Source organism: Chiloscyllium punctatum, unplaced genomic scaffold (genome assembly GCF_047496795.1).
Source record: "Chiloscyllium punctatum isolate Juve2018m unplaced genomic scaffold, sChiPun1.3 scaffold_888, whole genome shotgun sequence".
NCBI classification, from domain to species: Eukaryota; Metazoa; Chordata; class Chondrichthyes; order Orectolobiformes; family Hemiscylliidae; genus Chiloscyllium; species Chiloscyllium punctatum.
The window spans coordinates 5,001-22,076 of record NW_027310622.1 but is presented as its reverse complement, the minus strand read 5'-3'; the positions used below and the strand labels follow the sequence as shown (position 1 = coordinate 22,076).

At 53.4% G+C, this 17,076-nt stretch overlaps 1 protein-coding gene across 1 annotated transcript in view; it reads left to right on the top strand.

Moving 5' to 3' along the window:
- LOC140474229 (uncharacterized) overlaps window positions 1-17,076 on the top strand; it is a gene marked incomplete at its 3' end in the record, with an annotated part of 53,395 nt that overhangs the window by 36,180 nt on the left and 139 nt on the right. Inside the window, exons 6-8 of the mRNA XM_072567676.1 lie at window positions 11,206-11,319; window positions 15,493-15,606; window positions 16,981-17,076. The exon at window positions 16,981-17,076 is cut by the window's right edge and continues 139 nt beyond it. Coding sequence (XP_072423777.1) covers window positions 11,206-11,319; window positions 15,493-15,606; window positions 16,981-17,076 — 324 coding nt within the window. The remainder of the gene's footprint in view (window positions 1-11,205; window positions 11,320-15,492; window positions 15,607-16,980) is intronic.

Sequence of the window (17,076 nt, the reverse complement as noted above, 5' to 3'; positions counted from 1 at the left end):
AGGTCACTGTCAGGATGGTGGGTAAAGTCACCGTCAGGATGGTGGGTAAGGTCACTGTCAGGATGGAGGGTAAGGTCACTGTCAGGATGGTGGGTAAGGTCACCGTCAGGATGGAGGGTAAGGTCACCGTCAGGATGGAGGGTAAGGTCACCCTCAGGATGGAGGGAAAGGTCAGTGTCAGGATGGAGGGTAAGGTCACTGTCAGGATGGAGGGTAAGGTCACCGTCAGGATGGAGGGAAAGGTCACCGTCAGGATGGAGGGTAAGGTCACTGTCAGGATGGAGGGTAAGGTCACCGTCAGGATGGAGGGAAAGGTCACCGTCAGGATGGTGGGAAAGGTCACCGTCAGGATGGAGGGTAAGGTCACCGTCAGGATAGTGGGTAAGGTCACCGTCAGGATGGAGGGTAAAGTCACCGTCAGGTTGGTGGGTAAGGTCACTGTCAGGATAGTGGGAAAGGTCACCGTCAGGATGGAGGGTAAGGTCACCGTCAGGATAGTGGGTAAGGTCACCGTCAGGATGGAGGGTAAAGTCACCGTCAGGATGGTGGGTAAGGTCACTGTCAGGATGGAGGGTAAGGTCACTGTGAGGATGGAAGGAAAGGTCACCGTCAGGATGGAGGGTAAGGTCACTGTCAGGATGGAGGGTAAGGTCACCGTCAGGATGGAGGGTAAGGTCACCGTCAGGATGGTGGGTAAGGTCACTGTCAGGATGGAGGGTAAGGTCACTGTCAGGATGGAAGGAAAGGTCACCGTCAGGATGGAGGGTAAGGTCACTGTCAGGATCGAGGGTGAGGTCACCGTCAGGATGGAGGGTGAGGTCACCGTCAGGATGGTGGGTAAGGTCACGGTCAGGATGGTGGGTAAGGTCACGCTCAGGATCGAGGGTGAGGTCAACGTCAGGATGGTGGGTAAGGTCACCCTCAGGATGGTGGGTAAGTTCACGGTCAGGATCGAGGGTGAGGTCACCGTCAGGATGGTGGGTAAGGTTACCCTCAGGATGGTGGGTAAGGTCACGGTCAGGATCGAGGGTGAGGTCACCCTCAGGATGGTGGGTAAGTTCACCGTCAGGATTGAGGGTAAGGTCACTGTCAGGATGGAGGGTAAGGTCACCGTCAGGATGGAGGGTAAGGTCACCGTCAGGATGGAGGGTAAGGTCACTGTCAGGATGGAGGGTAAGGTCACCGTCAGGATGGTGGGTAAGGTCACCGTCAGGATGGAGGGTAAGGTCACCGCCAGGATGGTGGGTAAGGTCACTGTCAGGATCGAGGGTAAGATCACTGTCAGGATGGAGGGTAAGGTCACTGTCAGGATGGAGGGAAAGGTCACTGTCAGGATGGAGGGTAAGGTCATTGTCAGGATCGGGGGTAAGGTCACCGTCAGGATGGAGGGTAAGGTCGCCGTCAGGATGGAGGGTAAGGTCACCCTCAGGATGGAGGGTAAGGTCACTGTCAGGATGGAGGGTAAGGTCACTGTCAGGATGGAGGGTAAGGTCACTGACAGGGTAGAGGGTAAGGTCACTGTCAGGATGGAGGGTAAGGTCACTGTCAGGATGGTGGGTAAGGTCACCGTCAGGATGGAGGATAAGGTCACCGTCAGGATGGAGGGTAAGGTCACTGTCAGGATGGAGGGTAAGGTCACTGTCAGGATGGAGGGTGAGGTCACCGTCAGGATGCTGGGTAAGGTCACTGTCAGGATGGAGGGTAAGGTCACTGTCAGGATGGAGGGTAAGGTCACCGTCAGGATGGTGGGTAAGGTCACCGTCAGGATGGAGGGTAAGGTCACCGTCAGGATGGAGGGTAAGGTCACCGTCAGGATGGAGGGTAAGGTCACCGTCAGGATGGAGGGAAAGGTCACTGTCAGGATAGTGGGTAAGGTCATTGTCAGGATGCAGGGTAAGGTCACTGTCAGGATGGAGGGAAAGGTCACTGTCAGGATAGTGGGTAAGGTCATTGTCAGGATGGAGGGTAAGGTCACTGTCAGGATGGAGGGTAAGGTCACTGTCAGGATGGAGGGTAAGGTCACCGTCAGGATGGTGGGTAAGGTCACTGTCAGGATGGAGGGTAAGGTCACTCTCAAGATGGTGGGTAAGTTCACTGTCAGGATGGAGGGTAAGGTCACCGTCAGGATGGTGGGTAAGGTCACCGTCAGGATGGAGGGTAAGGTCACTGTCAGGATGGAGGGTAAGGTCACTCTCAAGATGGTGGGTATGGTCACCGTCAGGATGGAGAGAAAGGTCACTGTCAGGATAGTGGGTAAGGTCACTGTCAGGATGGAGGGTAAGGTCACTGTCAATGGAGGGTAAGGTCACCGTCAGGATGGAGGGTAAGGTCACCGTCAGAATGGAGGGTAAGGTCACTGTCAGGATGGAGGGTAAGGTCACTGTCAATGGAGGGTAAGGTCACCGTCAGGATGGGGGGTAAGGTCACCGTCAGGATGGAGGGTAAGGTCACCCTCAGGATGGTGGGTAAGGTCACTGTCAGGATGGGGGGTAAGGTCACCGTCAGGATGGAGGGTAAGGTCACTGTCAGGATGGTGGGTAAGGTCACCGTCAGGATGGAGGGTAAGGTCACCGTCAGGATGGAGGGTAAGGTCACTGTCAGGATGGAGGGTAAGGTCACCCTCAGGATGGTGGGTAAGGTCACCGTCAGGATGGAGGGTAAGGTCACCGTCAGGATGGAGGGTAGGGTCACAGTCAGGATGGTGGGTAAGGTCACCGTCAGGATGGAGGGTAAGGTCACCGTCAGGATGGAGTGTAAGGTCACTGTCAGGATGGAGGGTAAGGTCACCGTCAGGATGGAGGGTAAGGTCACAGTCAGGATGGAGGGTAAGGTCACCTTCAGGATGGTGGGTAAGGTCACCGCCAGGGTGGAGGGTAAGGTCACTGTCAGGATGGAGGGTAAGGTCACCGTCAGGATGGAGGGTAAGGTCACTGTTAGGATGGAGGGTAAGGTCACCGTCAGGATGGAGGGTAAGCTCACCGTCAGGATGGAGGGTAAGGTCACTGTCAGGATAGTGGGTAAGGTCACCGTCAGGATGGAGTGTTAGGTCACTGTCAGGATGGAGGGTAAGGTCACCGTCAGGATGGTGGGTAAGGTCACTGTCAGGATGGAGGGTAAGGTCACCGTCAGGATGGTGGGTAAGGTCACTGTCAGGATGGAGGGTAAGGTCACTGTCAGGATGGAAGGAGAGGTCACTGTCAGGATGGAGGGAAAAGTCACTGTCAGAATCGAGGGTGAGGTCACCGTCAGGATGGAGGGTAAGGTCACTGTCAGGATGGAGGGTAAGGTCACTGTCAGGATGGGGGGTAAGGTCACTGTCAGGATGGAGGGTAAGGTCACCGTCAGGATGGAGGGTAAGGTCACTGTCAGGATGGGGGGTAAGGTCACTGTCAGGATGGAGGGTAAGGTCACCGTCAGGATGGAGGGTAAGGTCACTGTCAGGATGGTGGGTAAGGTCACCGTCAGGATGGAGGGTAAGGTCACTGTCAGGATGGTGAGTAAGGTCACTGTCAGGATGGTGGGTAAGGTCATTGTCAGGATGGAGGGTAAGGTCACCGTCAGGATGGAGGGAAAGGTCACTGTCAGGATGGAGGGTAAGGTCACCGTCAGGATGGTGGGTAAGGTCACTGTCAGGATGGAGGGTAAGGTCACTGTCAGGATGGTGGGTAAGGTCACCGTCAGAATGGTGGGTAAGGTCACTGTCAGGATGGAGGGTAAGGTCACCGTCTGGATGGAGGGTAAGGTCACCGTCAGGATGGTGGGTAAGGTCACTGTCAGGATGGAGGGTAAGATCACCGTCAGGATGGAGGGTAAGGTCACCGTCAGGATGGAGGGTAAGGTCACTGTCAGGATGGTGGGTAAGGTCACCGTCAGGATGGTGGGTAAGGTCACTGTCAGGATGGAGGGTAAGGTCACCGTCAGGATGGTGGGTAAGGTCACTGTCAGGATGGTGGGTAAGGTCACTGTCAGGATGGAGGGTAAGGTCACCGTCAGGATGGAGGGTAAGGTCACTGTCAGGATGGAGGGTAAGTTCACTGTCAGGATGCGGGGTAAGGTCACCGTCAGGATGGAGGGTAAGGTCACCCTCAGGATGGTGGGTAAGGTCACTGTCAGGATGGGGGGTAAGGTCACCGTCAGGATGGAGGGTAAGGTCACCGTCAGGATGGAGGGTAAGGTCACTTTCAGGATGGAGGGTAAGGTCACCGTCAGGATGGAGGGTAAGGTCACTGTCAGGATGGAGGGTAAGGTGACTGTCAGGATGGTGGGTAAGGTCACCGTCAGGATGGAGGGTAAGGTCACCGTCAGGATGGAGTGTAAGGTCACTGTCAGGATGGAGGGTAAGGTCACTGTCAGGATGGTGGGTAAGGTCACCGTCAGGATGGAGGGTAAGGTCACCGTCAGGATGGAGGGTAGGGTCACAGTCAGGATGGTGGGTAAGGTCACCGTCAGGATGGAGGGTAAGGTCACCGTCAGGATGGAGGGTAGGGTCACAGTCAGGATGGTGGGTAAGGTCACCGTCAGGATGGAGGGTAAGGTCACCGTCAGGATGGAGTGTAAGGTCACTGTCAGGATGGAGGGTAAGGTCACTGTCAGGATGGAGGGTAAGGTCACCGTCAGGATGGTGGGTAAGGTCACCGCCAGGGTGGAGGGTAAGGTCACTCTCAGGATGGAGGGTAAGGTCACCGTCAGGATGGAGGGTAAGGTCACCGTCAGGATGGAGGGTAAGGTCACTGTCAGGATGGTGGGTAAGGTCACTGTTAGGATGGAGGGTAAGGTCACCGTCAGGATGGAGGGTAAGGTCACCGTCAGGATGGAGGGTAAGGTCACTGTCAGGATAGTGGGTAAGGTCACCGTCAGGATGGAGGGTTAGGTCACTGTCAGGATGGAGGGTAAGGTCACCGTCAGGATGGTGGGTAAGGTCACTGTCAGGATGGAGGGTAAGGTCACTGTCAGGATGGCGGGTAAGGTCACTGTCAGGATAGTGGGTAAGCTCACCGTCAGGATGGAGGGTAAGGTCACCGTCAGGATGGAGGGTAAGGTCACTGTCAGGATGGTGTGTAAGGTCAGCGTCAGGATTGAGGGTAAGGTCACTCTCCGGGTGAAAGGAAAGGTCACCGTCAGGATGGAGTGGAAGGTCACTGTCCGGATGGTGGGTAAGTTCACACTCAGGATGGAGGGAAAGGTCACTCTCAGGATGGAGGGTAAGGTCACCGTAAGGATGGTGGGAAAGGTCACTCTCAGGATGGAGGGAAAGGTCACTCTCAGGATGGAGGGTAAGGTCACCGTAAGGATGGTGGGAAAGGTCATTCTCAGGATGGAGGGTAAGGTCACCATCAGGATTGAGGGTCAGGTCACCGTAAGGATGGTGGGAAAGGTCACTGTCAGGATGGTGGGTAAGGTCACCCTCAGGATGGAGGGAAAGGTCACTGTTAGGATGGAGGGTAAGTTCACCGTCAGGATGGTGGGTAAGGTCACTGTCAGGATGGAGGGTAAGGTCACTGTCAGGATGGTGGGTAAGGTCACCGTCAGGATGGAGGATAAGGTCACCGTCAGGATGGAGGGTAAGGTCACTGTCAGGATGGAGGGTGAGGTCACCGTCAGGATGGTGGGTAAGGTCACTGTCAGGATGGAGGGTAAGGTCACCGTCAGGATGGAGGGTAAGGTCACCGTCAGGATGGAGGGTAAGGTCACTGTCAGGATGGAGGGTAAGGTCACCGTCAGGATGGAGGGTAAGGTCAGAGTCAGGATGGAGGGTAAGGTCACTGTCAGGATGGAGGGTAAGGTCACCGTCAGGATGGAGGGAAAGGTCACTGTCAGGATGGAGGGTAAGGTCACTGTCAGGATGGAGGGTAAGGTCGCCGTCAGGATGGTGGGTAAGGTCACCGTCAGGATGGAGGGTAAGGTCACTGTCAGGATGGAGGGTAAGGTCACCGTCAGGATGGAGGGTAAGGTCAGAGTCAGGATGGAGGGTAAGGTCACTGTCAGGATGGAGGGTAAGGTCACCGTCAGGATGGAGGGAAAGGTCACTGTCAGGATAGTGGGTAAGGTCATTGTCAGGATGGAGGGTAAGGTCACTGTCAGGATGGAGGGAAAGCTCACTGTCAGGATAGTGGGTAAGGTCATTGTCAGGATGGAGGGTAAGGTCACTGTCAGGATGGAGGGTAAGGTCACTGTCAGGATGGAGGGTAAGGTCACCGTCAGGATGGTGGGTAAGGTCACTGTCAGGATGGAGGGTAAGGTCACTCTCAAGATGGTGGGTAAGTTCACTGTCAGGATGGAGGGTAAGGTCACCGTCAGGATGGTGGGTAAGGTCACCGTCAGGATGGAGAGTAAGGTCACTGTCAGGATGGAGGGTAAGGTCACTCTCAAGATGGTGGGTATGGTCACCGTCAGGATGGAGAGAAAGGTCACTGTCAGGATAGTGGGTAAGGTCACTGTCAGGATGGAGGGTAAGGTCACTCTCAAGATGTTGGGCATGGTCACCGTCAGGATGGAGGGAAAGGTCACTGTCAGGATAGTGGGTAAGGTCACTGTCAGGATGGAGGGTAAGGTCACTGTCAATGGAGGGTAAGGTCACCGTCAGGATGGAGGGTAAGGTCACCGTCAGAATGGAGGGTAAGGTCACTGTCAGGATGGAGGGTAAGGTCACTGTCAATGGAGGGTAAGGTCACCGTCAGGATGGTGGGTAAGGTCACTGTCAGGATGGAGGGTAAGGTCACCGTCAGGATGGAGGGTAAGGTCACTGTCAGGATGGAGGTTAAGGTCACTGTCAGAATGGAGGGTAAGATCACTGTCAGGATGGAGGGTAAGGTCACTCTCAAGATGGTGGGTATGGTCACCGTCAGGATGGAGAGAAAGGTCACTGTCAGGATAGTGGGTAAGGTCACTGTCAGGATGGAGGGTAAGGTCACTCTCAAGATGGTGGGTATGGTCACCGTCAGGATGGAGGGAAAGGTCACTGTCAGGATAGTGGGTAAGGTCACTGTCAGGATGGAGGGTAAGGTCACTGTCAATGGAGGGTAAGGTCACCGTCAGGATGGAGGGTAAGGTCACCGTCAGGATGGAGGGTAAGGTCACTGTCAGGATGGAGGGTAAGGTCACTGTCAGGATGGTGGGTAAGGTCACTCTCAGGATTGAGGGGAAGGTCACTCTCAAGATGGTGGGTAAGGTCATCGTCAGGATGGAGGGTAAGGTCACTCTCAGGATGGAGGGAAAGGTCACTCTCAAGATGGTGGGTAAGGTCACTGTCAGGATGGAGGGTAAGGTCACTGTCAGGATGGAGGGTAAGGTCACCGTCAGGATGGAGGGTAAGGTCACTGTCAGGATGGAGGGTAACGTCACTGTCAGGATGGAGGGTCAGGTCACCCTCAGGATGGAGGGTAAGGTCACTGTCAGGATGGAGGGTAAGGTCACTGTCAGGATGGAGGGTAAGGTCACTCTCAAGATGGTGGGTAAGGTCACTGTCAGGATGGAGGGTAAGGTCACCGTCAGGATGGAGGGTAAGGTCACTGTCAGGATGGAGGGTAACGTCACTGTCAGGATGGAGGGTAAGGTCACCCTCAGGATGGAGGGTAAGGTCACCCTCAGGATGGAGGGTAAGGTCACCTTCAGGATGGAGGGTAAGGTCACTGTCAGGATGGTGGGTAAGGTCACTGTCAGGATGGAGGGTAAGTTCACTGTCAGGATGGAGGGTAAGGTCACTCTCAGGATGGAGGGTAAGGTTACCGTCAGGATGGAGGGTAAGGTCACTGTCAGGATGGAGGGTAAGGTCACCGTCAGTATGGAGGGTAAGGTCACCGTCAGGATGGAGGGTAAGATCACCCTCAGAATGGAGGGTAAGGTCACTGTCAGGATGGAGGGAAAGGTTACCGTCAGGATGGTGGGAAAGGTCACTGTCAGGATGGAGGGAAAAGTCACTGTCATGATGGAGGGTAAGGTCACCGTCAGGATGGAGGGTAAGGTCACCGTCAGGTTGGTGGGTAAGTTCACCGTCAGGATGGAGGGTCAGGTCACTGTCAATGGAGGGTAAGGTCACTCTCAAGATGGTGGGTAAGGTCACCGTCAGGATGGAGGGTAAGGTCACTGTCAGGATTGAGGGTAAGGTCACTGTCAGGATGGAGGGTAAGGTTCACCCTCAGGATGGAGGGTAAGTTCACCGTCAGAATGGAGGGTAAGGTCACCGTCAGGATGGAGGGTAAGGTCACCCTCAGAATGGAGGGTAAGGTCACTGTCAGGATGGAGGGAAAGATCACCGTCAGGATGGTGGGAAAGGTCACTGTCAGGATGGAGGGTAAGGTCACTGTCAGGATGGAGGGTAAGGTCACCATCAGGATGGCGGGTAAGGTCACTCTCAGGATGGAGGGTAACGTCACTGTCAGGATGGAGGGTAAGGTCACTGTCAGGATGGAGGGTAAGGTCACTGTCAGGATGGTGGGTAAGGTCACTGTCAGGATGGAGGGTAAGGTCACTGTCAGGATGGTGGGAAAGGTCACTGTCAGGATGGAGGGTAAGTTCACTGTCAGGATGGTGGGAAAGGTCACTGTCAGGATGGTGGGTAAGGTCACTGTCAGGATGGTGGGAAAGGTCACTGTCAGGATGGAGGGTAAGGTGACTGTCAGGATGGAGGGTAAGGTGACTGTCAGTATGGAGGGTAAGGTCATAGTCAGGATGGAGGGTAAGGTCACCGTCAGGATGGAGGGTAAGGTCACCGTCAGGATGGAGTGTAAGGTCACTGTCAGGATGGAGGGTAAGGTCACTGTCAGGATGGAGGGTAAGGTCACCGTCAGGATGGAGGGTAAGGTGACTGTCAGGATGGTGGGAAAGGTCACCGTCAGGATGGTGGGAAAGGTCACTGTCAGGATGGAGGGTAAGGTCACCGTCAGGATGGAGGGTAAGGTCACTGTCAGGATGGTGGGTAAGGTCACTGTCAGGATGGTGGGAAAGTTCACTGTCAGGATGGAGGGTAAGGTCACCGTCAGGATGGAGGGTAAGGTCACTGTCAGGATGGAGGGTAAGGTCACTGTCAGGATGGAGGGTAAGGTGACTGTCAGGATGGTGGGAAAGGTCACCGTCAGGATGGTGGGAAAGGTCACTGTCAGGATGGAGGGTAAGGTCACCGTCAGGATGGAGGGTAAGGTCACTGTCAGGATGGTGGGTAAGGTCACCGTCAGGATGGTGGGTAAGGTCACCCTCAGGATGGAGGGTAAGGTCACTGTCAGGATGGAGGGTGAGGTCACCGTCAGGATGGAGGGTAAGGTCACTGTCAGGATGGTGGGTAAGGTCACTGTCAGGATGGAGGGTAAGGTCACCGTCAGGATGGAGGGTAAGGTCACAGTCAGGATGGAGGGTAAGGTCACTGTCAGAATTGAGGGTAAGGTCACCGTCAGGATGGAGGGTAAGATCACGGTCAGGATGGAGGGTAAGGTCACTGTGACGATGGTGGGAAAGGTCACTGTCAGGATGGAGGGTAAGGTCACTGTCAGGATGGTGGGAAAGGTCACCGTCAGGATGGTTTGGAAAGGTCACTGTCAGGATGGAGGGTAAGGTCACCCTCAGGATGGTGGGTAATGTCACCGTCAGGATGGTGGGTAAGGTCACAGTCAGGATGGAGGGTAAGGTCACCGTCAGGATGGAGGGTAAGGTCACTCTCAGGAGGGAGGGTAAGGTCACTGTCAGGATGGAGGGTAAGGTCACCGTCAGGATGGAGGGTAAGGTCACTGTCAGGATGGAGGGTAAGGTCACTGTCAGGATGGAGGGTAAGGTCACCCTCAGGGTGGAGGGTGAGGTCACCGTCAAGATGGAGGGTAAGGTCACCGTCTGGATGGAGGGTAAGGTCATTGTCAGGATGGAGGGTAAGGTCACTGTCAGGATGGAGGGTAAGGTCACTGTCAGGATGTAGGGTAAGGTCAGAGTCAGGATGGAGGGTAAGGTCACTGTCAGGATGGAGGGTAAGGTCACTGTCAGGATGGAGGGTAAGGTCACCGTCTGGATGGAGGGTAAGGTCACCGTCTGGATGGAGGGTAAGGTCACTGTCAGGATGGAGGGTAAGGTCACCGTCAGGATGGAGGGTATGGTCACTGTCAGGGTGGAGGATCACTTCAAGTCTTGAAGTTTGGAATCCCCAACAAAAACTGAGATTGTTGGAGATGCTGAGCCTTCTTCAGGAGAAAACAGAGTGAATGATTCACGGCTAGAACCAGCTGGTCAGAACGCAATGTGGCTGGAGATGGGTGGAATTTATGATGAGGACAGAGTGGGTGATGGCAGGGAGGCAATGGCCGCACAACCGAATTCATGGTGATGGTTCTGTATATACAGAGGGGGAGAGTAATGTGATGGTTTTGAGATGCGAAGGTTCATAGCTGGGGTGGGGGCTGTTAATGAGAAGTGCAAATGTTTGAACTGGATGAAGGGTGATGGGATCAACCCTTCCAGGAGATTACTTATGGGGCTTGTGGGCAGGGAATGGGCCAGTGAGAGGGTGTTCACATCCTGAAATTCTCAAACTCTGTGTTGGGTCCTGGAGGAGGACAGGTATGAAGACAAAGGCGCGCTGTTGTCCTTCCAGTCTGTACCAAGTTTCACCGGGGCACCGCAGCAAGCCTGAGGCAGCAATGCTGTCGCGGGAGACACCGGGCGTTGTGTGTGGACGTGGCAGCCAACTGGGGTCACTCGGACAGACGGAACCGTGGGTGTTCTGTGAAGCGATCACTCAGACTGCGTTCTGTCTCCCTGGTGTAGAGGAGCTGCACGTGGACGTAGAAGGCTAGGCTGAGTGAAGTGCAGGTGGCCCCTCCTCATGTTCCCCCTCCCTCCCCCGACTGGTTTGTGTCGCACTGGGCAGGGTCAGGGTCACTGACAGCTCAGCATGACCCCTGGGGAGCTGGCGAGGGCTCGGGAGTGAGGGGTAATCTTTGCCAGGCAGTGATCAAACACCGAGGGAGAGAGTTGACCGACGCGTTCGTGGTAAGTCCCAACTCCACCGAAGAAATCTCCGGGGGAAACTGGGGAGCAAGGTCTGTTGGTCTGACACGCTGGAATTGTCCAACCAGGTTTCGGGTTTGGGGGAAACGGTGGCGGGTGCCTGTGGGACAGGAAGTCATGTGACGGAGTTTGGGCCTGGTCTGTGTTGGAGATCCAAGCATTGGCGAGCTGGGGGTAACCTCTTCAGTCCCACGTGTCTCCTCTCTTCCTTCCCTCCCTCAGGGTACGAAGGCCTGTTCTGTGAGATCAACACCGATGAATGCCAAAGCAATCCCTGCCTGAACCACGGTGCTTGCCAGGATCTGGTGAATGCCGTGCGCTGCCTGTGCACCCCAGGTGAGTGACGAGCGAGTGAGTGAGCGACATTGGAGCTGTCTCCCCCGAACTTGCTGCGAGTCGGGTGTATGGGCACCTTCCAGAGTCCTTTTACCCATTGAGGCATTGGATGTGGGTGTCTCTGGCATTTGTTACTTGCCCCAAGTTGCCCTGGAGGAGGTGAGCTGCCTTCTTGAACAGCTGCAAGTCTTTGGGGTGTACAGACACTCTACAGACAAGGACAGACAAACAGACAGGCTCACACATGCGCACACACACATACACGCACACACACGCACACACACACACACGCACACATGCACGCACACAAATATACACGTGCACACACATACATGTGCACACACATACACACACGCACACAGACATACACATACACACACATATACATGTGCACACACACATACACGTACAAACACACACACAGACACACACGCGCTCACACACAAAAACAGACACACACATTTAATGATCCGTGTTCTCCCATTTGTTCCAATTCCCGAAGTTATCAGCACCCTGCATCAGCTCTCCCATTTACTGATGCCCCACACCAATTCTCCAAGTCAGTGTTGCCCAGCACCATTTCCCCCAGTTACTGATGTCCTGAACAAGTTCTCCACTCAGTGTTTCCCTGAACTAATCCTCATATTGACTGATGCCCTCGCCCACTCTAGGGGTGCGCTACTCGAATTCTCCCATCCAGTATTGTCCTACCCCAATTCTCCCATTTAGTGCTACTCTGCACCGATTCTCCCATTATCTGTTGCCTTGTTCCAAATCCTCATATTTAGATAATCCCTTGCCCAATTCTTCCATTTAGTAATTCCTTGCAATAATTCTCCAATTTAGTGGAGCACTGCCAGAATTCTTAAATTCAGACATGGACAAGTTGGGCCGAAGGGTCTGTTTCTGCGCTGTACATCTCCACGGCTCTATTTCAGTCTCAGCTTCCCTGTACCAATTCTCCCATTTACCAATCCTGCACAAATCCGGGAACTGCACCAACTCTCCCTTTGAGTATAATCCTGCCCCAGTTCTCCCACTTCCAATTTAATGGCATCTGCATGAATTCTCCATTTATCAATGACCTGCGTCAATTCCTTAGTTGCTCCGTGATTCACTTCTTCCACGTATGGATGCCCTGATGAATTGTTTTCATTTAGTGGTGCACTGACTGAATCCCCAATTTACCGATGTTGCAACATTTCTCCTTCTTATTGATTCCCTGTCCCTATTCTCCAATTCAGACCTGCTGTGCTCCAATTCTCTAATTTGTTTAGATTAGATTACATTACAGTGTGGAAACAGGCCCTTAGGCCCAACAAGTCCACACCGCCCTACCGAAGCGCAACCCACCCATACCCCTACATCTACCCCTTACCTAACACTACGGGAAATTTACCTGACCTGCACATCTTCGGACTGTGGGAGGAAACCGGAGCACCCGGAGGAAACCCACACAGACACGGGGAGAACGTGCAAACTCCACACAGTCAGTCGCCTGAGGCAGGAATTGAACCCAGATCTCTGGCGCTGTGAGGCAGCAGTGCTAACCACTGTGCCACCGTGCCCCCCCCAAAATATATTGGCACTCCCACCAATTTTCTCATGTAATGGCACTGTGCACCAAACTTCCCATTTATTGATTCCCACCAAATCTCCCATTTACTCATATCCCTGGACTAATCCTTCCATTGACTGTTCTCCTCGCCCGATTCTACCATTTATGGGTCTCCTACTCTTATTGTCCCATTTACCGGGCACCATGCCTCAGTTCCTTAATTTAGTCCCACTGTGCTCCAATTCTTCCATTTCTCTGCAACAATTATCCCATTTAGTGGCCCATAGCCAGAATTCTATAATCTTGACGATCCCTGCATCCAATCTCCAAATTACTGATCCTACACATATCCTCCCTTCAGTGGTGAACTGCACCAACTCCCCCATTTTGTGCGGCACTGTATTGGATCTCCACCACTAATCCTTGGCAACATTTGTCCTATTTACTGTCTCACTGCCCGTGTTCTCCCATTTGTTCCAATTCTCGAAGTTAGCAGCACCCTGTCCCCGGTCTCCCATTGACTGATGCCCCGCACCAATTCTCCAATTCAGTGTTGCCCAGCATCATTTCCCCCAAAAACTGATATCCTGAACAAGTTCTCCACTCAGTGTTGCCCCACACCAATTCTCTATTTACTGATGCCCAACTCTCCCACTAATTATTGTGTTGGCCCAAACCTCCCATTTCGTGTTAAACTGCACCAATTGTCATATTTATTGGGTGTCCCCCATTGCTGGATGTCTTGAAACGCATAAAAGTGGCTAAATCCCCAGGACCTGATCAGGTGTACCCGAGAATTCTATGGGAAGCTAGAGAAGTGATTGCTGGGCCTCTTGTTGAGATATCTGTATCATCGATAGTCACAGGTGAGGTGCCGGAAGACTGGAGGTTGGCAAACGTGGTGCCACTGTTTAAGAAGGGTGGTAAGGACAAGCCAAGGAACTATAGACCAGTGAGCCTGACGTCGGTGGTGGGCAAGTTGTTAGAGGGAATCCTGAAGGACAGGATGTACATGTATTTGGAAAGGCAAGGACTGATTAGGGATAGTCAACATGGCTTTGTGCGTGGGAAATCATGTCTCACACACTTAACTGAGTTTTTTGAGGAAGTAGCAAAGAGGATTGATGAGGGCAGAGAGGTAGATGTGATCTATATGGACTTCAGTAAGGCTTTCGACAAGGTTCCCCATGGGAGACTGATTAGCAAGGTTAGATCTCATGGAATACAGGGAGAACTAGCCATTTGGATACAGAACTAGCTCAAAGGTAGAAGACAGAGGGTGGTGGTGGAGGGTTGTTTTTCAGACTGGAGGCCTGTGACCAGTGGAGTGTCACAAGGATCGGTGCTGGGTCCTCAACGTTTTGTCATTTACATAAATGATTTGGATGCGAGCATAAGAGGTACAGTTAGTAAGTTTGCAGATGACACCAAAATTGGAGGTGTAGTGGACAGCGAAGGCGGTTACCTCGGATTACAACAGGATCTTGATCAGATGGGCCAATGGGCTGAGAAGTGGCAGATGGAGTTTAATTCAGATAAATGTGAGGTGCTGCATTTTGGGAAAGCAAATCAGAGCAGGATTTATACACTTAATGGTAAGGTCCTCAGGAGTGTTGCTGAACAAAGAGACCTTGGAGTGCAGGTTCATAGCTCCTTGAAAGTGGAGTCTCAGGTAGATAGGATAGTGAAGAAGGTGTTTGGTATGCTTTCCTTTATTGGTCAGAGTATTGAGTACAGGAGTTGGGAGGTCATTTGCGGCTGTGCAGGACATTGGTTAGGCCACTGTTGGAACATTGCGTGCAATTCTGGTCTCCTTCCTATCGGAAAGATGTTGTGAAACTTGAAAGGGTTCAGAAAAGATTTACAAGGATGTTGTCAGGGTTGGAGGATTTGAGCTACAGGGAGAGGCTGAACAGGCTGGGGCTGTTTCCCTGGAGTGTCGGAGACTGAGGGGTGACCTTACAGAGGTTTACAAAATTATGAGGGGCATGGATAGGATAAATAGGCAAAGTCTTTTCCCTGGGGTGAGGGAGTCCAGAACTAGAGGGCATAGGTTTAGGGTGAGAGGGGAATGATATAAAAGGGACCTTAGGGACAACGTTTTCACACAGAGGGTGGTACGTGTAAGGAGTGAGCTGCCAGAGGAAGTGGTGGAGGCTGGTACAATTACAGCATTTAAAAGGCATATGAATAGGAAGGAGCTGAGAATAGTTCACAGGCCGGCGCAACATTGCGGGCCGAAGGGCCTGTTCTGTGCTGTATTGTTCTATGTTCTATAAGGGTTTAGAAGGATGTGGGCCAAGTACTGGCAAATGGGACTAGATTAGGTTAGGGTATCTGGTCGGCATGGACGGGTTTGGATCAAAGAGTCTGTTTCTATGCTGTACATGACTCTCTGACTGCATGGCTGTATTTCCACAAGACTTTAACATGTTATATGGCAATTGTGGTATAATGTGCCGGTGACCGATGTATAATGTGTCTGTGAGCTGAGCACTGGCTCTCGGGTAGAGGGCTGCAATGGTGACCTGACCCGCTCACTCGTTTTTGTTTTGCCTGACCTTGTGCTGTCTGACCCTGTGCACTTTCACCTCTGGGTTGTCTCCCTACGCCAGGGTTCACTGGGCAGCGGTGTAGCATCGACATTGACGAGTGCTCCAGCTCACCTTGCGCCAACGGAGGGAGGTGTCTCGATGGCCCTGGGCACTACCACTGTGAGTGTCCCGAAGGTGAGTGCCCCTTGTCTGGTAAGTGAGTGTGACCCATCGCCAATGACCTCTATCCACCGGGGTCAACCTGTGACTGGAGGGTATGGTAACCCTTCGGGGTTTCAGAGTCCAGTGTGACCTTGTTTGACCTATTCCTACATGAGCATCACTGGCTCGGCCTACGTTTCTTGCCCATGCCTATTTGCCCCTGAGGGCCGTGTTGTTGTGGGTCTGGAGTCACATGTCACCTCGGCCAGGTAAGGGGGGGGTAGTCCTGCCCCTCCAAAGGTCATTGGTGATCCAGGGTTTGGGCTTTTAATGACGGTCACCATTAGCGACAACTAGACTGGCGTTTGGTTCCAGATTCAATTCAATTCAAATTCCACCGTGGGATTCGAACCCACGTTCCCCTGAACGTTACCTGGGTCACTCAGTTCAGGTGTTGGCTGTGGTACAGCCAATGCACAAGCATGATTGGGCCATAACCTGCAACCTCTCTCCCATAGAAAAATCCACCATCTCTGTTTCCCACCACCAATCACTGCTCATTCCGAGGGCTCCCCTCTCACACTCCTCCCATTCTCCCTCCACTCTCAGAGGAGAGTGATTAATCTACCGGTGGAGACAGAGGGAAGGGAGGGAGGGATTTCATTTACCTCCAGGGGATGGATGGAGGGACAGAGTGATAATGGGGGATGCAAGAGTTGAGTGGTTTTGACTGCCTAATCAGTCATCGATCTTCCATCCTCTGTCTGTCCTTCTCACTCTCTCTCCCCTCTCTGTCTCACTTTTTCTGTCACTCTCTCTTTCTGACTCTTTCCCTCTGCGTCTGTCTGTCTCTGACCCACTCTCACTCTCTCTCTCTCTCTTAACTCACTGTGTCTCTCTATTTCTCTCTGTCACTATGTTTATCTCACTCTCTCTCTGTTTCTGTTTCCCTCGGTTTGTTCTCATCGTCTCCGCTTGCCCGCCCCCACCCTGCCACTGCGCTCTCTCTCTCTCTCCTCTCTCTCTCTGTCCATCACTCCCTGTCTTTATCCCGCACTGTCTCTGTCGCACTCTCCCCACCTCTCCTCCCCTCTCTCTCGACCACCCTCACATTCTATCTGCCTGTCGTTCCCTCTCTGCCCCTCTCTCTCCCTGCCTCTGTCGGTCCCCCTTTCTCTCTGTCACTCTCTTCCCCTCTCTTCTTCCTTGCTCTCTCTCTCTCTGTCCATCCTCCCTGCCTCTCTCTCCCCTCTCCCTTTCACTCTCTCTGTGCCTCCCCCCCCCCCCTCTCTCTCTGCCCCCCCCCCCCCCCCCCCCCCCCCCCGCTCGCACTCTGTGTCACTCCTTGGCTGTCCATCTCTTCCCACCTCTGATCACTCCCCCCCCCCCATGTTTCTCCCTCTCTAGGATTCACGGGCCCACTCTGTCAGACGGATATCGATGAGTGTTCTCCGAACCCGTGCCACACTGGGACCTGCTGGGATGGGGTAGCCAGCTTCACCT